The sequence below is a fragment of the Caloenas nicobarica genome, chromosome 6 (genome assembly GCF_036013445.1).
Source record: "Caloenas nicobarica isolate bCalNic1 chromosome 6, bCalNic1.hap1, whole genome shotgun sequence".
Taxonomy (NCBI): domain Eukaryota; kingdom Metazoa; phylum Chordata; class Aves; order Columbiformes; family Columbidae; genus Caloenas; species Caloenas nicobarica.
Genome location: NC_088250.1, coordinates 21684233 through 21708591, shown reverse-complemented (window position 1 = coordinate 21708591; position 24359 = coordinate 21684233). Strand labels below are relative to the sequence as shown.

At 40.9% G+C, this 24359-nt stretch overlaps 1 protein-coding gene across 1 annotated transcript in view; it reads left to right on the top strand.

Annotated features, from left to right (window-relative positions):
* CERS6 (ceramide synthase 6) overlaps nucleotides 1-24359 on the top strand; it is a 122539-nt gene that overhangs the window by 16863 nt on the left and 81317 nt on the right. Inside the window, exons 2-3 of the mRNA XM_065638088.1 lie at nucleotides 22413-22518; nucleotides 22622-22752. Coding sequence (XP_065494160.1) covers nucleotides 22413-22518; nucleotides 22622-22752 — 237 coding nt within the window. The remainder of the gene's footprint in view (nucleotides 1-22412; nucleotides 22519-22621; nucleotides 22753-24359) is intronic.

The following is a 24359-nucleotide window of genomic DNA, read 5'->3' as shown; positions in this document are numbered from 1 at the left end:
CTGCTGCTCTTCAGTATCTTGACACTTCTATTGCTTACTTGGAACTTAAAGTTTAGGGAATTAATTACTCCCCAGATTCCTCCTGTACTCGCTAGGTAGAAATTATTAGTGGAGAGGCTGAGGACTACAGGTGGAAATGGGGCAGAGAGGTAGAACTGGAAGGAGCATGCAGGTGTTTTTTAGAATGTGGGAGAGGGGAGTGAGACTAAAGATACAGCGTGAGGGGGAACATGGCTGTGATGTATGTTCATGCACCTGGGAGGAATGCAGTGTGACTGGGCATGCCCATTTGTTCCCACCAGGAACAATGTGCATTTGCAGCTGCTCCCTTCACAGACACTTCTGCATTCAAGGGTATATCAAAATATTTCTATCCTAGGAAAGGAGGAGATTTGATGTATGTGTGATATGTCTGCCTCATGTTGTGCATGGGACAGATCTGAAAATTCTTAAGAAGAAATGAAATACTTTTTGTTTGTTTTTAAAGTAGGCAGTCGAAGGCCATAGTGTTTGTATCATTGCAATCACTTCCCACAGAGAAAGGTGTAGCATACCCAGGCACCACCCTCACCTTCTTGCAGCATCTTTAATAAACACAGATTACAAATAAGAAAGGAGGTGCCAGCTGGCTAATGTGACCCCAGAATTATTATGGACTGGTATCTGTCTCTGCTAATGGCATCCAGAAATCTGCCATTTGGGAGAGACAGCACTCTTGCTACTCTTTCCAAATTAAGTCAATAATAACCTTCTAGGTTTGGCTGGAAAATGTAGGTACTGTTACTTCTATCAGGTCTTGTTGAGAGATTGGACCCTCATCATTCACTAGAGCCCTGAATGGTCAGTGGGAGCAGGAACACCAGAAGGAAATACAGGAGATTTGTATAAAACTTTCAGTAGAGCAGGTGATTTCCAATTTTAGAAGTTACAAATAGTATTTAAATGAGCCAATTTCTGTCGGCTGAACTGAGAGCTCTGAGGCCAGAGGAGTCACAGCTAGGCATGAGATGAGGCAACATACTGACACACTATGGTATAGCCAGGAAGAATGGGAAATCTTGAAGATGGAGCAAGTAGGTGAAATTTGAGTCTGATGAGCCTTTTATGGGGATGAATACTGTTACATGCAAAGAGTTCTCTGAAGTGGACTGTAGCCTTTCCTTTGAACTGGAAAGAGCCTATTGCAACTGCCTACCAAACTCTGCTTTTGACAAACCAAGACGACTGACAGAAGAATTCTTGATCTGAAGATAGAGAGCATTTTCAATCAGCTAGGTGAGGCATCCTTCATATCCTTAGGCTACCACGGTACAAAAATTACTGCTTAAATCATCTAGGGAAATTTACAGTGTGCTGCTCTGATGACTTGCTTAGCACTAAAGATTTATTTTCTGACATGAAAAATAATGCCGAGTAATTGTTCTTTATGCTATACTGTAAGGGAGGATGTGTGTGTGGATGTGTGCCTGTATGAGAGAGAAAAATGGTAATGTTCTCTAGTAACCCAGAACAACTGTGATTGCCTGGATCATCTAGAAGCACAAGATGTTTTCAGCAATTAATTTATAGACTTAGCAGATGCTCGTTATGGCAAGAACCCAATAAAGGACAAGAGCTGTTCTCTGCAAGACTGGTAGTATGTTTTCCCAATAGCTGAGGCTTAGGAAAGAGATCCACAACTTCTATTTCCTTATTGAAAAACTCCTGTTTCGTAAGGGAGATTTTCTGTTAAGTTTCTAATTAGAATATCAGTCATAAGATGCTTTAATGATCTAACAGAAGTAATTTAAACAATTGAAAAATTTTGCATTCTTTACTCAATACAGTTTGAGGGTTCTTGAGAGCTGTTGTTGAATTGAATGAAATACTAGTTTGGGTAGCTTTTTAAATAAATGATGGAAAAAGTAATTTCCAGCTTGATTTTTTGAGTACACTGAGGTTTCAGCAGGTAGTTTAAAAGTAAAAATAAACTTTGTTTCATATAAGAAGCAAAGCTAGTTGACAATGCCATCATCTATATATGATACCAGTTTCTGACTGAATTATGGAACAAGAAATCATAGTTCTCCAAATGAAGCTGATCAAATTATTGTACAATTTACCTATTGAACAGGATTGGGGGGGGGCAAAAAACCCCTTCTGAATCTCAGGTTGCTTTTCTTATCCTAGTACAGTATTTAAAAAATGAAAAATAAAGGAAGTATCATTTGGGTAAATACAGACATTCCATTTGACCTGTGTTGAAAGGATTAATATAAAATGAATCTTTGAATTTTTATAGAAGCGAAAGATCTGTATTAGACCATCAAGCATGAGCACTGCTCAAGAAAGATTGAGCATTAAGGTATAGACTTCAAAACAGAGTATTGGCTTTGCTTGGAGTGAGTCAAAGTATGCCGGATAGTGCTATGTGACTGTGTAGTGGTTCCAGAATGTTTTTAGCTTGACAGTTTCCTCATAAATGCTTGGTTTTGCTACTGTGCTTTGTCCAGATCCTCATATCCACCCCAATAATTCTGACACTGCCATTTCTTTACTTACCTTCTGATCCAGTAGACATCAAGCCGAGCTTGTTAGGTTGTGTTTTGCGTCTCATTTGTTCCAGATGCCAAGTGTCTTCCTGGGTTCAGGTTCGATATGCCTCCCCACTCTTAATATGTTACTGTCAAAAAAACAAATGAAACAAACAAAAAACCAACTCACCAACCAAAAAGAAACCCCCAAACCTTTTCCTCAGGATTTCCATAGCTGTTTATCTAAGGTATTGAGGCAGTAATTATTTATGGCTTGCTGAGTTAAGGGTGAAAAATTATCCAAGACTCCGAAAGTTCAACAGTGACTGCTGTAGATAAGATCCAGCTCAGAAACAAAGGCCAGATGGGGCTGATGTAGATGAGTTATGGGTAGCATAGCCTTGGCTTCAAAGTAATTTAGCCAACGGCTGGAAGGGTGAAGGCAAAGACACATCAAAGACAAAGGCTCCCCATGCACGTTCTTGAATTTAGGATGCATTCTCTGTAGTCTGCTGCTCAGCTGTATACTATGCTCCAAATGGCTTTTCTGGGTGGTCTGTGATAGTCCTGGGTTTACTGGTGAGAGAAAAAGTCTTTACTAGCATAATAGAAATTCCACTGAGCACCTGTGTGGAAAGAGAAATTATGACAATTTCCATTAATTCACGCTAAAATGGCTGTAGACTGGTTGTGTATTTTGTCAGCCAGGTCTGCAAGTGCCACATTCTACAATAGCTTTTATTTTCCATCAAAGCAAATGAATGTGACAGTCCTGCCTACCAGCAGCAGGCTCCTCCAGCCCAGCCCTGCTTCCCCCCCGCAGTCAGCAGGGCACCCCAGTCCCCCTTGCAGGGGACGCAGCAACCCAGCAGCAGCAGTGTCCCAGGCCACTGTCACCACATCCTCAGAGGGGGCACTTGCCATTCAGAATGGGGGCTGGTTCTCCCACGCAGCCCTTGGGGCACGCCAGCGTTCCCCCAGCCTTCAGCTGTCAGCACAGTGACCTGGGGCACTCAGCGTGTGGAGGCTGTGGAATGTGGCCTGTCAAACCAGTTGGCTTGGCCGTCACTGCAGTAAGTCAGGAAGCTGATTTCTTTGCCTTCTTGCAGTAACTTGTCAGGCAGCATATTGCGTGTGGTTGAAATGGAGTTGGAGAGTGATTTGGTTTAGTATTTGGCTGATACAGAACTGTGTATCTCTGGGTTTTGGATTTTTTTTTTTTTTAATGACGAAACTGAATGCCTTCTGTCTGTGTGCAACAGAAGGAGAGAAATGAATAAAAATGAGTAAGCTGAAATTGGACCGACTTGGTCTCTACATTTTATGAAGATTAAGAAAAGAATGCTTAATGCCTTTGTGACAGTGAATATATGAATTGCAGTATGAGTCCTTTTTCCCTAAAAGATAATTATTTAAAACATACACAGGGTCACTAGTAGATGTAAAAACTAGTATTACAGTTACTCTTCGAAAAATCTAGTTTCAAAATGGAGATATTTATGAGGTTTCTAAAACTGTTAACTCAAAAAGCTGTAGAAAATTCACTAGCAAGATGTCATTAAAAGCAGCAGATGCTATAGTGGTTTTGCTGCAAGCACAGCAAAAGCACAGCAATTCCTCTATTTTTGCCTCTTTCTAGCCTACCTTTGTCTGCCTCGTGCCCCCCTCCTTCTCTCCCATTTTATTTTTTAACAAGCATCATTGTTTGGCTGCTAATGGACCCTAGTAGCCCTGAGTACATACACTCTAGGATTAGGATTTGTGAATTGGAAAGATGATGATGATTTATTTTTTTCCCCTTCCACCTGTAGTTGCATAGATGACCCCCCTGATATGTACCAGGCAGAAGTAATTTGAGACCTGCATGACGGGTCCGTCACAGTCTTATTAATTGATTTCTTCAATAAATACTGAAAGCTGAAGGGGAGGAGGGCTGGGGAGGAATAGCAGTGAGGTTGACTAGCAAAAGATTTGACCCAGTTTTTTCAATCGGCATGGCTCTGCAGACAGATTTGGTTATAAATCTGCCTCTTTAGAAGAGCTTTTATTTATTTATTTTTGCTCCCGGCATGAACAGCTGCATTTAAAATAAATGTTCAAATTTGGTGGGTTAAAATGTAAAATTTTGTAATCATTGTATAGTGTCGTGGGAATGTGCATGTATGGTGAGGATGTAAGGGAAGGCACCTACTTCTGCAGCTTTGCTGTGGTGGTTTCTGCTTTCTGCCCTGTCCCTCCATCATTTTCTTTTCTGTGTATTTCATAGCCGTGTGACATTACATGCTTGGTTTTTCATCCTGCCTGTGGTATTACAACTCCTTTGTGAAAGAGTTCTTGTGATGCCACTTTGTACACAACGCTGAACAGGGCTAAAAGACTTTTTTTTTTTTAAAGTTTTTAGTGACATCTCTAAGCTAATTGTTTTTCCTTCTTATTTGTATTTATATCAACCGGTCCTGGCCTTTGCTTGGTTTGCTTGTTTGTTTATTTTTCTTCCCTTACTTAGCAGTGAAAGACCAGGGATTAGTACTAAATACTGTAATAGCATGAGAATTCATGACAGGCTGACAATCAGTGCTTTGACCCTCCAGATGCTCTGGATAAGTCATACAACAGACATCTGAAAGGGGATATTCGGTCCCTGAATAGGTATGTGTATAATGTTTGTTTTCTGATGTTTGATCACAGAGAGGTTTCCTTCTAGACCCATTTGTTAACTAAAGTGCAGGGCTCCGTTGTTCATCGACAAGGATTTTGCCTGTTCTGAGTTCTTTAATAGCTGGTTTTGTTCTTGAACTACTTGCATCTGCTACAGGAAAACCATATCCAACTGAAAGCCAGAGAACTGACATCTGTGTCTGAAGCTGCTCTGAGATGTAGCTGGAACTGCATCAGGAGGCTGCATAAACCCATCCTTGCCGGGGTATGCCCTGGCTTCCTACCCTCCGTGGCCTGAGGCTCTTTTTCACCCAGCTGTAGGCAGCGGTGCTGGAGCACAGCTGCATACAGCTTTACTGTTTCTCACTGTTTGCTCCTGATCTCTGCTCCCTGATGACTCTGGCTGTGGCTCCAATGTTGGTTCTTGCCCGCTGGAGAGGCTCCTGAGGAGGGCAAGAGTTTCCAGCTCTCAGCAAGGAGGGGGCTGCGGTGGTGGGGAATGAGCAAAGCAAAGGTGGTACTCGGACCAGGGGATGTTCTGTAGGCTTCACAGGAACTCCTCAGAGGTTGTCTCTCTCTCTTTAGCTGGCCTGTGTGTGTCAGTCAACCATATTTACCCACGTTAGGCCTGGAAAAGGATAATCTTGGCATGCTGCTGTGACCTTGGTGTAATGGCATTCCCCAACTCTCCTTCGTTTTACACATGCTTCTCTCTGAAGCTGAAAAGATATCCCCACAGGAAGAAGCTGATCTTGCAGTGGAGTAAATCCATCACCATTTCCTCTTCTAAAGTAAAATTTGTGATTATACTGTAGTTCTGGGCATTCTGAGGACATTTGTTTTTCTTTGCGTTCCTGGCTGTGGGTGTGGAGGCAGCCGTCGTGCTCTTTGGGAGCCAGCCTGTGTCAGTAATATTTCTCTAGAGGATGGTGACTGACATGCATGTCAAGAAAGTGGCTGTCAGCCCAGGAGCTGAAAGGAGGTGCCCACTTGCAGGAGCTGCTTTGAGTATCCTTCTGAGGCATATCTGCTGGCCTGACATCTCCAGTCCCACTCTAAGGGAGCTACGGTCTTGGGCTGTGATACTTCCTCGTATATCCTGGATATAGTTGTCATGTCTAATTTGTTCTCAAGGGAAGGCAGAGTTTCATCTATAATTCTGTGTAAAGTTGGTAATTACCAAGTGTTCTCAATGCTTGCAAAGCCTTGCTGCAGTCAAAGCGCTGTGCAGATACTTCAGTGATGTGCATGCTGTATGTTTTGGAGTCTGTGCAACAGGGGAGTGCAAGGGTCTTAGCAGCACACTGGCCGAGTTCATGCGGTGGACTATAAACGCTCGTATTTGCCCGGGCAAACAGGTGGTATGTGCAGGTCTTCAAAATGAGTCCCGCAGCAATTCCTGCCCAGGTGTTTCCCCACCCTGTTCATCTCCTCCTTTCTTTCTCCTCTTGCAAGTGTACAGCACTGCACAATTCAAATGCATCAATATATTATGGCTAATCTCTAACCCAGCTGGCTGAGAGATGGCTGTCGTTTCCATTTGAGCTGGCAGACCAACACACGAGATACCACACTAAATAGCTTTCATGCTTTTTCTGCTGAGCTGTCCTGTGATTCTCAACGCGCACCAGAACGCTCAGTTTACTGCAATACCTGAGGCAATGGGACAAGCTCTAAAGATCTATGGATGAGGTGATCCCCAGTGAGGCAGCGTGTTTGCGTCTCCATTCTGCTGGGTGGGTTTTGCTGGTTGGGCTGGGTTAACCCGCGCCTTCAGGAGTATCCACGTTGCTGCCCTGATCAAGCTGTAACCTCATATTGCCTGGTCACACTTTATTTTAAAGGTAGAATGTTCTTCCTTTTGACTTTTTCAGTATACTAAATAAGAATTGTTACTTGATGACCAATCTCAGGAACCATGTCTACTCACAGTCTACAATTGACTAGTTTTTTTCTAATTCTTTCTAAAAAACTTCTATAATGACATGATTATAATTCACATGAGTTCCCAATTTTGGTTATTAGTTTCTGTTTTTATATTCTAAGAGAAGGTACTAAACCAACTCAGAGCAGGGTCCAGTTCCTCTGTAATGTGGTGGTTGTGGTGTGCAGAAAAAGCTGCTTTTATGCCAAGCAGCATGTGCTGTGGTGTATTAAAAACAAATAAATAAGCAAGACAATTTTAATGACCCCAAGGAGATGAAAAGGCATAGCACCCCTACACAGAAATACTAAGAGTAACAAATACTTGCCACTTTAAAAAGCTTTAAGTAACTATTATCTTACAAGTATTTTGTGACCTGCCAGGACAGATAAGTGCTCTGCCTGGTTTTCAGCACTGGGAATTTGTCTACTTTTTTTTTTTTTTTCTTTCCCAAACTCTAATAGAAAAAGAGCCACCTCTTGCATTGCCATCTCAGCATCACTCACTCATGTAATCTAATAGCAATCACTGGGGGACAATGTTACAGTGTCAGGCTCCCACAAATACCCACCTGCCCAAATATTTTTGTTTCAATTTTTTTTTAAACCCTCTGCTGATAGAGGTGGGCAGTGATACACTAATAGTAGGCGGGAATCATGTTTCAGCCAGGTGTCCTTTGTGGGATCATTTGGAGTGTGCACTCTGCTGAGAAAAATCTCTAAATGAGGTAAGAGAAAACAGAATTGTAACAGTTTATTGTGTGTTTTGTTGTACAAAATACACCTGCTTGTGGATCCAAGGAGTAGATGATTTACAAATACCCCAAATATGAGATTACTACTTTTCATTTGTTTGACAGATACTGCAGTATTTTCTTCACGATCTGTCAGCAGTGGTGCAGGAGCGTTGCTTTCATGGGGCGAGCTCCCGCGGCTGGCTGGTGGACGTGCCCCTCGCCAGCACATTGTGCCCCAGGGCTCCGTTCCCTTACGGCCGTTCCTGGCTGCAGCAGCCCCGGGAGTCACTTCCAAAGTAGCGTTTGGGTGATCCAGTAGCAAATCCTATTATTTGTTAATAGGATTTGTTCTTGCACTGCTTTGTCTGATCACTAATTGTTTATCGCATATTAGGAGTACAATGAGATGCCTGTCAGCTGTGTTATGAGCATTTTGTGTGCAAGACTCATTGTTTGCCTGCAATGGCAGGTTTTGCTTTGGGGAAAGCCTCAGTATGGGAGGCCAAAGACAAAGACTCTGCATTTCAAATGCTGCAGCATATCCAGCACTCCAGTAGGTGCTGGTTTCCCCTCTCCCCAGTAGGCAGTGGGGTGCATAGAGGGTCAGTAAGCTCATCTGTGCTTGTGGATGCAGAGCCACAGCTGCCTTCCAGATCACCTCCCTGCCCTTCCAAAAGAGTGCCCTACTGAGGTGGCAATCAAACAGGAAAGCATTAAGAAAATTGATAAATAATTTGAAATACAATAGAAAGGAGAAGGTCAAAAATGTACAGGAAGGCTTGGGAGCTAGTGAGAACTAGTTGCTTTGTTTCTTTGTTGAATGTTTTGGTCAATCAGGATGGTATTTAATGATCATATAATGCAGGTAGAAACTACTTATCAAAAAGTGTCTGTCATCTGGTTTTTGATGTTTCAGGTGTCAGCATTCGTATTGGTATTTTTACAAATCTTTTGTTGAAACATGTCTTCCACAAAAACTACTTCATAATAATTATTTTGAATTATAGATATCCTAATACTTTTTTAATCCCTTTTCTCTGAAGAGAATACTTTTTAAGAAATGCTGAAGTCAGATTTCCAAAGCAGAATCTGAATGTGGTCCTGCGATGGCTTAACTTGAGCTTCTAGAGAGTTCACACTTGGGTCTGTTTACGCCTCAGTTTAGTGATGCTGTGCTGATGGAACGAACTGAATCAAGTCAATGATCTAGCTAAAAACTCGATGCTCTCCTGGGCAGGTAGGCAGAGATAGTCTTCAGTTTCTCAAAGCCTTCTTCTACTGCTTCTGGGGCTGCAGTAGAGGTGGCAGGGTGGGATGGGAGTGGGTGCGGAAGCCTGAGCACTTTGGGTGGCTGCCCTGGCTCAGGATGCTGTGTAGGGGCAGGTGGGGACAGCTCGGGGCAGCCTGCCCTGTCCTGCTGGAGTTGGATCCAGCTGCAAACTTTGAACAGGCCTTATCTTCTTAAGTAATCTCAATTTAAGGATAGAATAGTCAAAATAATTTATTGTGTAGTTTGGCTGCATACTTTGTCAGAAATAGGTTTCCTGAATATCTACATGTATTTCTTAACCTTTTGTATTGGAAGCTAATTAGAAATAAACTGTGGAACTAGATTTTTGTGCCAGCGAGGAACAGTTTTGTTCTGATTTTGTGCAAAGTTTCTAGAAAGAAATAAGGCTCTAATTCTTGATTTTGAGTAGTCAGACAGTATGGTGAAGTTTGTGTATACACACACATATGTAAAACATACATCTATAAAGCATATGTAATGGTGTATATATTTATATATCTATGTATATGTGTGTTTCTGTGTGTGTATACATATACACATGGGCTTACACACATATAAAAAAATACAGTGAATGAATACAATTGCAATCATCTTGTGTGACTAATACCTGCCAGCCAGGATGAAAATTGGTTCATTTTGAAGTTCCCTCAAAAGGTTTGATGATTTTGTGACCTAGCTCTTGGAATGAAAGCCTAAACTCCAAGTCAAACCAACCATCCCTCTTTCAAGTTCTTGCAGAAATACAGCCATCCAACTGTGAGGTATCCATGACCTATTCCTTCTTCAAAGGGAATAGTCTTCACCAGAAAAAAGATCTGGTGTGAGCTTTCTTCATCTCAGAGCAAGAAAGTTCCTGAAACCTGTCCTACCTCCTGATGTAGGGAGAAATGGGATTTGCACCAGAGGTACTAGTTTGTCGGCAATAGTGAGGCACGTATTTAAATCCTCTGTTGTATGCCAGGACAGCCCACCCGCTGTGAAGGAGCCAAACTCGCAAGAGGACAAAGAGGAAGCTTTCAAATATTTAAGAACTTTGTGGTGTGTGCTCTTCTTTCAAGACCTGAAGTTTGTGCCTCTCCCAGGTAGCATGACAATGTTCAGCAGCAGAGCATGCCCGTAAATCGTGCAGGCAGGCTGGGTCATTTGCTCAAACACAAACGCATACTTGCAGCAGATGGGCAGAGGTTTGGGCGTCGCTGGTCACGTAGCACCTGCTCTTGCTCAGGGGCTGGTTGCAGAACCCCTGGAGGAAGGCAGCAGAGAGAGGTCCTTGAACCAGACAAGCACTGAAACATTTGAGGAATTATAAATATTTTTTTAAATGTTCCATTGAGTATAAAGCATCTTCTATCTTCTGTGCCTTTAAAAAATGCATGCTAACCTGATGTAACTTCATGAGTTTCTGTTCTAGGTGAACAATATAATTTCCTCAACATTTCAAACACATTTTAATATTTTCCAGGAAGACATTGCTGAACTGTCCCATTCTATTCTGTGACTTGGTACAGTCTTTTGTAATAATATCAGATGGACTGATTGTTGTTAGAGTGATCACTAGGGATTTTTAACTACATCCTTAATTGTTTTGTCTCCTGGTACTAAATATATCAGAGTGAAGAAAATAAATTAGAATATAAGAGGACATTGTTAAGATGAGCTATCACTTAATGACCAGGCTAAGAACTACCATGGAGGAACCTGAAGTGGTATTGGCTTTCTAGTGGGCAGGGTTCTGTTATTTATCAAAGTGATTGCTGAGGCTCTTACTTCTTTAGACAGTTGCTCTGAGCCACTTAGCAACTTTTGGGCCATGTCCAAATGGCAGATAACTGCAGCTTCTCATTGCATCTTGGAAGTTGCCTTGGTGGATGAAGGAGACCTGCATTAAAAGAGTGCGTACCTGCCAAGAGGCCAGTGGATGGTATGCTCTGGCTATGGCTTTAATGTAGACATGGGTGTTGCTCACAATTTTTTTGTTTTTCTTGCTCACATATTGAAAATGTGACCAAAGTAAACATTAAAGTAATGTTGCAGGGCCTGGCGGGTTAGAACAGAGTCATTGTATTAGTGTGACCTACTGCAATTTAAAATGTAAATTGTTAATCTTTCCTTTCTATCTATGTTTTCTTCCTGCCCTTTCTCTGCCTGACATGTAATCCCATTTGGGCCACGTGTATTTTCATATGTAGATGTTTTACGCCTGGCTCTTTGCTTTGGTTGTCCCAGACTTGCTGAAGTAGCAGTAGGTATCAGCTCTGTATTTTAGGAGGTGGCAGAGGGGAGTAGGAGATGAACCTATAAAGTCAGGAGTGGCATGGAAAGGATGCATTGGGGTTGCCAGTTCATTTTTACCCAGTGTGTAAAGGACTGGAATTGAAACTGGTGGGTGAGAAGCTCAAAATGAATGGAGATAGTTGTCTTCACACAGTTTGAATTTACACTGGGGAGCTTTGCCATACGGTGTCAAAAGTTTGCATGGGCTCAGCGAGCTACTAGTGTAGCTTGGGGAGGGAGGTGCAGCTCTTTGGGGACTGCTGTATGCAAAGATGCCTTTTTTTGGTCTAGAAGATCTCTAAGCCTCAGCTTTTTAAAAGTTGGGATAATATTTTTATCTCCACTGACCTTTAGCAGTGGGCTAGGATTTTGGAGACCTGAATTTTACCAGTGACCCTGACTCGTGTATCCTGATTTTGCTGCGTGCAAGAAGGGTGAGAGTGACACCCTCAGCATTGTATCACCCATACTTTCCCAGCGTCGGTGGTGCTGGTGGAGGGCAGCTGAGAAGAGGCACCGTGTGTGAGAGGCGAGAGGACTGGAGTGCATCTCCCCTTCCGTTCTCTTCTCCCTCCGCCTCATCTGCGCTTGGAAAGTTACACAGTGACTAAACTCTATTTTTAGACATTACAAAGAAAGAAAACATTAGACAGCTGGCTGCAAAAATGTTTATTTGTGACCTTTCTCTACATTTGTGCAGTTCTTGTTGCTATTCTGGAGGGAGCATGTAGTTCCTCCCTGCCTCAGCTCTTTGGTCTTAGAAGAAACTGAAATGCTTATGGCTTTATGCACTAATATTAAAAATAACCAAATAAATTGCTTCCATGTTTGGAAAACATGGCTACTTCTATTTGTAAGCTGCTGGCCTTGTTTGTGTCCCATTCTCATAGTAACTTACTAACTGGATTTCATAGTAACTTATTAACTGGACAAGCGACCAGAGCGCTGCTGTGCTGGGGTATTCCCAGATCAGTGGCTGGACACCCTCTGCTCCGCACATTCTTGTGGTGAACTAACCTGCAGCTTGAGATGGGCTCCTCCCTACCCTTTCCACGTGTGAAAGGGTCAAATAGGTTGTTTGGTTCAGTGAGGCGAAAGGGTTTAGCAGTGTGTGTGACCGAGGCTGGAATCAGGGTGGTGATCAGCAGGGTCTGGCCTGCAGCTTGTGGTGGGAGCTTGCAGGTGTGCAAAGGTAACTCAAGCCAAACGGATGTTGCTGGTCGTGTTTTTTGTGATTGGAGAATAATCTCAGGAAAAAGGGGGTATTTTTGACTTTGCGCAGTGCGGAGATGTTACTTGTAGACATGCATGTTCAGTCAAAACAGATAAGACAGGACAATATAAATGTGAGAAATCTAGCTGCAAAAAACCCCTCAGTTTTACGGTAATTGAGTGATATGGGTCAGTCATATCAATTGCGTTCCTTAAGAGTAACTGTGTAGGACAAAGCATTTTGTAATACTGCTGTTGACTAATGAGTATAATTTGCTTCATTTACTTAAAATGGTGTGTGTTAGCGCTACACTGACTGGTAAGCCTGCAAGCTGAAATACAGCTACTAAATCCTTTTTTTTATCACAGCTACCTTTCACAGATTGTTGACTAAAGTAAAACTTTCTATTTTGTGAAAGTACTCTCGGATGGAAGCCCTTGAGTCCCTTATTGCCCCTGAGCACGTTACTATGACCAAATTTTGTTCTCTAAAACCAATTTGTACAAAAGCATTTTTTAACTTGCATAGCATCCAAAGTAGGAAAAACACTTGATGCTGAATCCTGTTTTGCTAGAGCAATATGCTGAATTTAAAGGGCACTTTGCTTCCCAGCTGAAGAATTACTAAAACATTTTTGAAGGTGAGGCATTGCTGTTGGGAGCACAGATGGAACAGTTTTACGCAGCTAATGCAGTACATGTCAGGACTCCTATTGCATCAGGTGTTACAGGTATAGTGCTATTCTTTAGCCTGTCTTTTATATCCATCTTTGATATATTAAAGGAAAGAATATTTTCTGTCAAAAGGCAGAAAAATGCATGGGAGTGGTGTTGTAGCATTAGAGGGGCTGTGGGTGTACGTGACCACCGGTGGCTGGTATTCCAGGGGCCATCAGACCGATGGGGCGAGCCCAATGGAGCCCATGTGTCATGACGCATCGGCTGCTACCACCACAGGCTTCTGGGTAGCCCAAGCTAGATCCTGGCAAACGCCTGCAGTTAATAAAGTATTGAACTGTGCTTCCTTCTTTGAGATGAGCAGCTTCTCATTCCACACCATTAGTTCCACTGGCGCTTGGTACTGCAGGTTGCTGCCAGCCATGCTCCTGGAGGCTGGGGATTGTAATAGATGCCTTTTCTACTGCCAGTTTGATGTGTACTTTGATTTTTGTTATGAGGGATGTGCAATGCCCTTTGTTAGGAAGAATTTCAGATAGCTTCCCAGCTCTTTGTCTAAGAGGTAGCAGGACACTGGTGATCAATGTAGGGTTGTTTGGTTGGGTTTTTGTTGGATGGTTTTGGGTTTTTTGAAGTCTGTTAATGAAACTTGGAATACTTTGTAGAAATGCCGAGGTCAAAAACATTTTGGCTTGTTGAAAAGGTTTCTCAGGCAAAAACATTAACAAGAAGCTTTCAAAACCATGTGGGAAAGAAAAATAAAATACACAAGCAAACCAAAACAAAGTACTGATTTTTTCAGCAATCTTTTTTACCCTTCTAGTGAGTGTAATAATTTGAACTAAGGAAAAGACAAAATCCTAGGACTGTTAAGATTTTTTTTTTTTTGCCTTTTTAAAAAATTAGTGATACAAGTAACTTCTCAATTAAGTAGGTCAGCTATACAAAAATAACAAAATAAATTCAGCGGTTGTTTTTGTGTGTTGTGGCAGTAAATCTGTCGAGCATCTGCTGAGAAACAAGCCTCTTCTGCTTTCACTAGTCCTTGTAGTTTGAGAAAATTTAGATTGTTTCTGTTTAAAAAACAGAAAGCACTGTCCAACAAGTTAGATAATTATAATCATAAATCCCTGGAACAATCTGTGTATAGAGAGCATAAAGTAGATGAGCTGGGAAAATTTGTTCTGCATCAGTCTTTTAAAAAGGGAGCCAGGCTCTTCTAAACAGATCTGGGCACCTCTTTAGCACAGAGCAGAGGTTTTGCTGGTTATAACTGCCTTCCCTGGTATTTGTAAGTATACTGACAGGAAACCGTGAGATTTGTTGGACATGCCTAATTTGCAGGAATAGCTTGCTTGTGGTTTTGTTGGTTGTGGGGTTTTTTGTTGTGGTGGTTTTTTTGTTGTTGTTGGGGGTTTTTGGGGGGTTTTGGGTTTTTTGTTGTTGTTTGTTTTTGTTTGGTTTTTTTTGTTTGTTTTGTTGTGCGTGGTTTTTTGTTTTGTTTTGTTTTGTTACGGAGCTCACAGTTGTCTGGTGTTAGCAACATGAGCGGTCTTTTGTGCCCGCACCACTTGAATTATGTCTGTGTCCAAGTGAGTTTTTTACCAGGTTCACAGAGATGCTGTATGCAACCAGGCTATACCACTTAGCTCAAACTGGCGTTCGTTAAACTTGGAGATGACTTGGAGATGCTCTGCACGCTTCACATTCGCTGTACGTTTCTCAATTTCTCCATGTAGATGGATCCTCAGCACAGGAAAGAAAGATTCAAACTCTCATCGTGCACCAGGAAGCAACTAACTCAAATGTCTTTGTGGACATGAAAGGCTACAGTAAAAATGCATGTTCTCAGGGTTCATGGGGACTTTGTAGCCAGGGTTCTGCCTGATGGCTTAATGAAATTTTAGGAGCAGTCTCCAGGGTGATTTTGTGCAGATGCTTTGTGACAGGCTGAGGTACCTTCTCAGAAAATAGATTGTTGGTTAGGGGATGAATGGGTTCCTTAAGTTTTGGGCTGTAAAAAGAGGCCGTTAGTCCCGTCTGTTGGCCCAAAATATGACCTACTTTTGATAAAAATGAAAGATAAAATGGGATGGTTCAAGAAGTGGTCAACAAACATTTTTTTAAAGTGTGAAATGTGCACTAGCCTAGCTTTTCTTTCTTGCACTGATGAAAATTTGCAAGTGGCCTTCCATATTGATGTTGGCTATAAAATAAGTAAGGAAAGAAGCTTTTTCTGCTTGAAACACATCAAGGAAAAAAAGGTTTTCTAATTTGTGGGAAGATTTTTGCAGAGCCTGTTGGAAGTCATTGCTTTAACAAGACTCAGGAGGAACAAGAAGGCTGATGCAAAACTAAGCAGTGGAAGTAATAGGTCAGAAAATGAAACTAATTCAGTCTTTGCTTGCAATACTCAGGAGATGTTTCAAGGTTAAGGAGCAGACAGGTCACTTGTCTCAGTGCATGTAGTTTGAAAGTTTTAAATCAAAAATTTATCAGATTTCAGAAACCTTGACATGCGGCGTTCAAAACGTATAGCATGTGAATGGCAGGAAAGTTTACTAAATCTGATAAAAGTCCATAAATTAAAAAAAAATCTAAGCTTATTTTGTTGGCAGTTATTCCTGGATTTGAGGCCTAGTAAGACTTCGAGCAGCTCTGTCCCTCACAATGGTGACTTATTTTAGGTATGTCAGTTTTAGATGCAGGAGTGTAAAACACGTTTTTACATCAAAGAACCTCATCTTGATTTAGGGTCTCTTGAGTGGATAAACTTGTCCTTATCCTTTAGTAAAGGTAATTGGGCATGTGTTCAATAGCTTTTATTGCAGATTATATTAGGACAGTGTAGTAAAATGAAGGATTACACAGTATGTTGTTATCTTCCTGCAGTAGGGGGAAAAAATCTATAGCAGACTTCTCTGTTCAGTCGGTCCTTTGCGTCTGCATCCCTGGGCCCCTTTCTTGATAGCTTGTGGGGTTTGAGTTTGGGAGAGGGGAGAGATATTGGGGGTTTGAAGTTTATTTTGTTGTGGTGGGGTTTTTCGTTTGTGGGGTTTTTTGTGGTGGGTTTTTTTTGTGGTTTTGTTGGGGTTTTTTTTTGTCTGTCTTTTGCTTATTTACCTCAATAAAATTGAAGAAAGGTTTATGGTTTTTAATTTCTGGATTCCTGCTGTCTTGTTCTAGAGAGAATTTTGGTGAAATGAAGTTAGTTTCTAAATAGAGCAGAAACATTTGAAATATAAGCATTGCAAAGTAGTGCAATTTTATCACTTCAAAGGGCATGGGAAGGAATCCAAACCTGCTTTGAACTGGTGAACATGTATCACTTGCCAGCTAACATTGACAATTATTTCAAGACTGGTATTTCTTAAACTGAAAGTTCAGGATAAGCCATTTAATATTTTCTTTATATCTCTTCATCCATTAAAAAAAAAAGCATATTTAACTACGTGAATCAAATATTCATTAGCCCAGTTAGCTTAATGCTGTGTGGTTTGGGTTTTTATTTTGTTTGGCCCTGTTTGGAATGCCTTAATTCCTGCAGACCTTTTAGGCTACTTTAAAAACCTATAATCCCTCTTTACCTGTTGTGGGATCAGTGGTGGTTTGAGCATCTTCAAAGCTGCTAAGAAACTGTCAAACATGGATTTGCTAAGGGGCAGCCACTGTGGTCAGCTCAGAAATGGCAGATGACCTGCTGGTATGGAAGCGCCACATTCACAAGCTGTGTAGGAGAAGCCTTACAGGTGTATTTCCAGTGCCCCAGATGACTAAAGGGTTGCTATATATTAGCTTCTGACCAGCTTCAGGGCAAAGATACATGTTGCAAGTAAGGCTGTTTGACTTGTGGTACAATCCAGAGAATCACACACACAAAAAGGACCCTTTAACTTGTCTCCTTCATGTGATACTTAAAAAAAAAAAAAAGGCAGACTTTTCTAGTGCTGATGAACATCAGCCTCCAAGGATTATGAAAGTCAATGCTAACATTTCTAGGTAATTCTGGGATTAAAATTCTGTAATTTGTCAATACGAAAAGCAGTAAACTAAAAGGGGTACATGGTGATTAATTAGTTAGGCTCAAATAGCCAGTAAAGGAGAAGAGAAAAAGCTCTCTGAGTCAGTGGGGACATTTTCCTTTTTTAGTAGAGGTCAGTTTATCAGGGATACTGCGGTTTAGTTGATGTGCTCAGGATGGTTTGTGCTCATTGCGGATCTGACCTGTTCATATTTCCAAAGATAGACTTTTGCAGGGTGCGGAGTGCCTAGGAAGTGGAACCAACATATTCTTAAGCTGTAATTTTATGGATGTGAGGAAGTAGACATCTAGTCTGGAGTGGTGGGAGCAGCTTCTGAAGGGTCTGTGGGTTTGAGGTTTTGTTTTCCCCGGGCTGATGGCCGGGTGGAATCCTTGTATCCCTCTACCCAGCGCTGCACCTGCTGCGATCGCTGCACAGAGCAAGGGCTGCCCAGCTGGGGTTCACCTGCCTCTGCTGGGACAAAGTTAACTTCTACTTGTTTGTTTCGTAACTTCTCCTTTTTCTACTTATTCATCTGTTGTAACAGCTGACTTTGTCTAGTTGGCATTTGTTAAAAGGCAAGTGGGAAACCCAAAAGGGTACTTATTCTGGGCCAAATTTACATACTCCTGGTGAAATGGTGCCCCATTTTATGCCCTGGGGGAGGTGGGGGATGATTTTGCAAAGGGTTTCTTGATCATTTGTAGAGGAAAAACTGATCGCTGTGTTTGGGGTGGAGTATGAGGCCTTGCTGTCGCTGTTGTAAATAACCTATTTGAGAAAAACAGACAAGATCCAAAATGCAAACCAACGCCCGCCTTTGGGGGTGCAGGACGCTCAGAAGTGCTTGAGTCCTTCAGGCCGCCGCTGCGGGTTCAGGGCTGGCAAAGGCCCAGTGCGTTCCACAGGGATGCTCTGCAGTGACCCGTGTTATCTGCAGTGGATGGCTGTGGCCTTTTGGGTTTAAAAGTGGCTTTAGATTGTGAATGAGGAAGCTGCCTGTAAAAAGGTTCTTGAATTCTGAGTTTAATTCCCTTGTTTATGTTGGTCTTTCATCTCTAGATGCAGAATAGATGGGGCTGCATTCGGCAAAAAATGCTTGTCTTTTAGTTTCTGTATAATCGAATGACTCCTTTCAGTGGTGCCAAACAACAGGATGAGGGACAACAGGCACAAACTGAAGCACAGGAGGTTCCATCTGAATATGAAGAAAAACTTTACTTTGAGGGTGTCAGAGCCCTGGAACAGGCTGCCCAGAGAGGCTGTGGAGTCTCCTTCTCTGGAGACGTTTAATACCCACCTGGACACATTCCTGTGTGATCTAGTCTGGGTGAACCTGCTTTAGCAGGTGGGTTGGACTAGGTGATCTCCAGAGGTCCCTTCCAACCCCAGCCATTCTGTGATTCTGTGAATATCAGCTTTCAGTTCAGGTGTACTGGAATCCATTGAAAAAGAGGTATTAGTGTGGTGTTTTTTCAGATTTACATATTTAAAGAGAAAAGCTGGCAATATACTCAGTTCTGTTCTCCTTACTCTTTCACAATAGTTCTTCCCTCATAATTGCAGTATGTTATGCGATAAGTAGTCCTGTGGGTTTCAGTAAGACTGCTGAGGGAATTGAATACTACAGTATTAGCAGAAGTGGAAAAAATGAATAGTGCTTTTAAGAAGTGCAGCATTTGGCAAAATGCTCGTAGTTTGTGCATGTATCAAACATTAATTCTGTTTTGTTTACTTATGAATCTATTTAAATTCTTACAGAAAACTTGCAGTGAGAATTATGTTAAGGGTGCTTTTTATAACACCCAGTGTGACATTTGGGATCCTATAAATTAAGTTCTACTTCAAAATCCTGTTTTAACCTTGAAAAACAATTTTCCTACTGCAAAGTATAGCCTGAACTCAGTAAGATTTTGTATGAAAAGTAAAAAAAAATCTCTTAAATTTTACCAGTTGCATCAAGAGCAATCACATGGACATGGCCCATATACACTTGAATTGGTGGTCAGACCTGCTCAGTAGTGCAAGCATGTAAAATGTTTCTGTTCAAAATTGCTCTATTTTACTTGAGTGTCCTACTAGGAATTAACAATCCCTTGAAGGGATTTTGGTTTTAAAGGTTGTTTTTTTTTAAAAAAAAAAAAAAAAAAAAGTGGAGAAAGATTAGAAAAGCATATCAAGAGAGAGACTTTTGTGGGTTTTTTTTAAAACTTTCCCTGTCTCTTCCTCCCAGACATAGCTGGCCAAGATCATCCTGTGTCTTGCAGCTGTGTACCCTCTGCACGTGCTCCCCGGGCTTTGCTGTCCTTGTGGATGAGCTCTGGTTTAGGTCATGTCCCCGTTCCTCCAGTGCATGTGGAAAACATAAGCAGCAGAGGAAGAAAATTTTAAATCCTGTTTAGAAAATACCAGATTGAAGCAGAAAAAGGGTAATGAGTATAACATCAGTATTACAATTCTCTTCTCTTATTTTAAAATCTAGACAAACGCTGTATCTGTGTTTAGTCCTGGATTTATCTAGGCTGTTCGTTAATAAGACACATCATTTTACGAATGGCATTTAAACAAACCCAGCTGATTTGCTTAGATTTAAACGAAGATCAGCTCAGCATGAAGCATGTTGGAATTGATCCTTGTGGAATTTTTGTAGCTGAAACTTCTTAATCTGCTTTTGACTTTACCAATTTTTTTTTTCTTTTAAATTAGCATGTTTAGGGAGCTGCCTTTCTGTTGGAGTTATATCATGGCTATCTCATTTCTTCACTCAGCAGAAGGAGAAAAGCAAAACAAGTTGAAAGATATGTGTGTTGAAAACCAAACAAACAAAAAACTACACCTCCGCAAATAAACGAACAAAACCCCCCTCCAAATCAAGTCTTATTTCAGAGGAGACTAACTTTGCAAGTGCCCAGAAAATCCATTTGAAACCATTTTTATTTTTGTTTATTTAGTGAATGTTTCTTGATGTTGCTGTTAATGGTGAAGGCTGAGCTTCAGTTCCTCTGTGAATGCATGAAGCTGATGAAGTTGTCTTTCGTTTCTTTTATATGTTTTTATGTCACCTACAGTACCCTCTGCCCTGTCTCCACTGTCTCCACAAGTGTTTTCTTGTAGGACTTTGTAAAATTAGCTTGAATACTGACTGACATCCCCTTTACTGTTTGTCTTAGGCTTGACTCTTGTCTTTCTTGCTTTCTCTTCAGGAAGTTGTCTGAATTTATTTAATAGAAAAGACTGCAATTTGGGGGTTTTTTCAGCTTTTTGGTACAAAACATGATAGACATGGATGCCACGGTTCTCAGCTCCTTTGTTACATGACTAAGAGTGGTTTACAGCTCCTTAGAATTAAAAAGTAAATTTCTGAAACCAAACTCTATGAGCATTTTGTTAGCTGCTTCAGCTGCCTGTTTGGTTATCCGCTAACAGCACTGGTCAGCACTAGTTTGATTATGTCCATGTTGAACTAGAGAATACAATTCTCGCTTCGTCGTTTGTCATCTTATAGTAATATACAAGTTTCCAGTGCAGCTAGATTACAGTGTATTTACATATAACATATACAGAGCTTGTATACTTCTGTTTCATGACAGAAAACTGGACTGCTGTCTTCTTCAGCTCAGCAGTGAAACTGGTATTGTCAAAGCTCTGAACCCCAAAGGGGGTATTTACCCCGGGTGCAGTGCCATTGATTTGGTTGATGCTGTGGAGCTAGTGGTATGGTTGCAATCTGCAGCCAATCCAGATTGTGACAAAGCTTTTACACAGTGTAATAATTTGGTAGTTTGTTTGTTTTCCTCTTATAGAAGGATCAAATAGTGAGTTCACTGATACACTGCATGAGTCTTTGAATGTATGACCTCCCACCTCCCTCACAAATAGTCACCCAAATGATTTCAGGCTATGGAATTGGCTTTCATGTGGGAATCTTATCAATATATCAAGGATTTTTCTTTGGAAAAATAATTAAAAAAACAAAAAAAACCCACCAAAAACCAAGGAGATCTGGAATCACACATATTTCTTTACCAAATGCTATTGCTGTAACCACTGTAACATTGCTTAGGACTTAATTCTTTTTAAGCAGTTGTGCTATCTTTAAATGTAGCAGTTGTAGCTCAAAACAGTGCTTAAAATGGGACTTGCATGTGGATAAGAATTCCATGATTTTTAAGAGCTTGTGGTTATTCAGCTCGATAAATGTGGATCTACTTCTTAACTACTGAGTGTGTTGTTTTGGTCCCTGCTGGAAAATGGAAATGAGTCTTTTAAGTGAAATTGAGTTATGTAGTTGAAAAAAGATGTCAGAAGTTCATACTGTTTATATATGAATGTGATTCCTGTACAGACTTTGTAACTCATGGGGATTCCAGAGGTGGACTCATAGTTACAAATAATTCGGTTTTTTTTAATGAGTGCCCTGGTCATCTTTGAGTGTATGTGGTGTAAGCTATATAACTCATCTCTAAAAGATATCAGGGGCACCCAGTTTATAAACTGAATGACCTTATTATGGATTGATGTTTGGATCTGTGACAGCTTCCTATTTTAGTAGAAGAGTTTGAAGGAAGAGCAAAGTCTTTGAGGTGTGGCTCAGTGCTGTTTAAACTATATGGTTTAGAAAATTGACTGGGCAGCTTCAGTGCTTGCTGCCTTCAAGGACTTTGTTTGAATTTCCACTGTGCAAAAGCGGTCCTGAGGCAGTAGCTACTCTGGAAACTGATTTATGGAAAAGGCTCTGTTTGGAGGAGAGTATTATGTGCTCCTCATCTCTGCAAGCCGCCCCACTCTTTTCATTAGTTGGTGCTTCTCTAGGAGGCATTCCACTCATGCTTTTGTTCTATCCTTTTTTTTTCATTACATGAAAGAAAATCTTCCGTTTCATGTGCACTGCAGAGTTCCTTTCATCCTTCAAAGTGATGTTACTTATTTTGCAATGTAATCACCTGTATGAGCTTGCTTTTGAGCTATAAGGCTAGGTATTGTTTTTGTTGGCGGGGTTATAATGTTTGTGCATTTACCACATGTCATTGATTGATAACAGTAATGAAGTAAATCACTGAAGGATTTCACTTGTTTTCTTTCTTCACTCTTCTGTTTCTCACAGGTTCATTGCTAGACCATGTGCCTTAGGCCTTAAAGTCCAAGCCAATGGACCACAGAAAGCTCAACCTAATGCTATTCTGGAAAAAGTTTTCACAGCTATTACAAAGGTAGATTATTTAACTAAAATATTTACCTTATGAAGTGGGATATGGCACTAATAAACTATGGCTGAACAAAACAAAGCTGACTGCTAACTTTTCGGTTCTGCAGCATCCAGATGAGAAGAGGCTGGATGGCCTCTCCAAGCAGCTGGACTGGGATGTTCGGAGCATTCAACGTTGGTTTCGACAAAGACGCAACCAGGAAAAGCCCAGCACTCTTACGAAGTTCTGCGAGAGCATGTAAGGATGCGCGTTCTCTTCTTGAGTCTTGTTGAGCCTGTGTCCTCATTGGTTTTCCCCTTTGTTCTTCATGGGTATTTTTGTAGTCTGGTAGAAAAGGATATAAATTGGTAGAATGTAACTTCTTATACGAGAAAAACAATCTTCTTTCTCCTGAAGGAATCAGCTTGTACTTTTTGTGTACTTTCAGTGGTGGAAGGCTTTGAGAAATAAGGTCATTGTGATTCTATACTGTCAGGGTGTTGGCCTGATCCTTTGAAACAAATACCCTGATGTTAGAATGAGAAGGTGTCTTTACAGCACAATCTTTAGCTGTACAACCTGACAGACATCTGAGATGGAGGAGTAAAGATAAAAGCCAATTGGGTTGTTAAACCCCTTCTTTGTTTTTCTCATCCCAGGCTTGTCTCCTTCACTAGCCCACTTTCTTGGGTGCACTGAACTCTGAGAAGCTAAAGGCTCCTACGCTTTAATTAGGAAGTTATTTTTCACCTGGTAGCATTTACTTCTAAGGAATCTTTCCCAGCACCCAGCTGTTCTTCAAACTGCTTATCTACCTAAACGTTGTTTTTCTAATTAGACTCCATTGTTTTTAGTATCTGAGTTACATTTCCATGTCAGCTGGACTTAACATACTAATCTACATTGAAAGAGCGTGGAAAGTTAAATCTACTTTAAATATTTACATGTTTTTCTTAAAGGAGGACTAGTAGACACTGAATTTGTAACAAAACACAAAGAACACACTAGTTTATTTGAAAGACTTATTAATTCCAAGACTCGACCCTCTAGCACTGCTGGATGTTGTTCCTTTGATGTGGAGGGTCACACGTTTTGAGGCAAATTTGACGTGCTCCAAGAGCACTTGGCAAGTATTGCTGAGGCCAGAAACACGTGTTGGCCTTATTACACCCATTGGTCAAGCGGTTGTGTTATTGCTGGCTTAAAACTCTTTTGTTAGCTTGGGAAAGAAGTGTTAGGTAGAAATGTCAGTAGAAGTAGAGGAAGCCTGTCTAAGTTAGAGAGTAAATCTTAGTGAATCTTGTTTTCCAAGGGTGTGTGTTTTGTTTGTTTTTTCCCTAACAATTCTTAAATGATTTCTTTAAGAAATTGTAAGTAAAGAAATCACAAAAACACTGCAGACTAGCCAGAGAGAGAGGGATATGTGTGTGTGTGTATATATATATATAAACAACTTGTGCAATATACTGTTGTATCATTAATGCAGATTTCTCTAAATGTAGTTAATACTTTTTGTAGTTTTCCTGAGTATTTTCCTTAAATTTTATTTTCATGTGGGAAACTCCATAAAGGAAAGTTCATGATATGGTCCTGAATAGATAATGTATCAAAGCATTTTTTTCTAAAGCCAAACCGTAGATGAAACGTTATTTGAGTAGCAACTGATACTTTCAACTAAGGAGTGAATAGGAGAGAAATTAGAAGAGTTATGTTAAGTATATTGTCTCTCAGAGAATGACAGTCCCTTTTTAAATTTAGAAGAAGGAAGACAAATTATCTAAAGATGATTGTCCTTTAATAAACAGAGGAACTGAACTGTCAGAGTGCTTAAATCCTTTCCTTGGTATTTACAGCAAAAATGCACA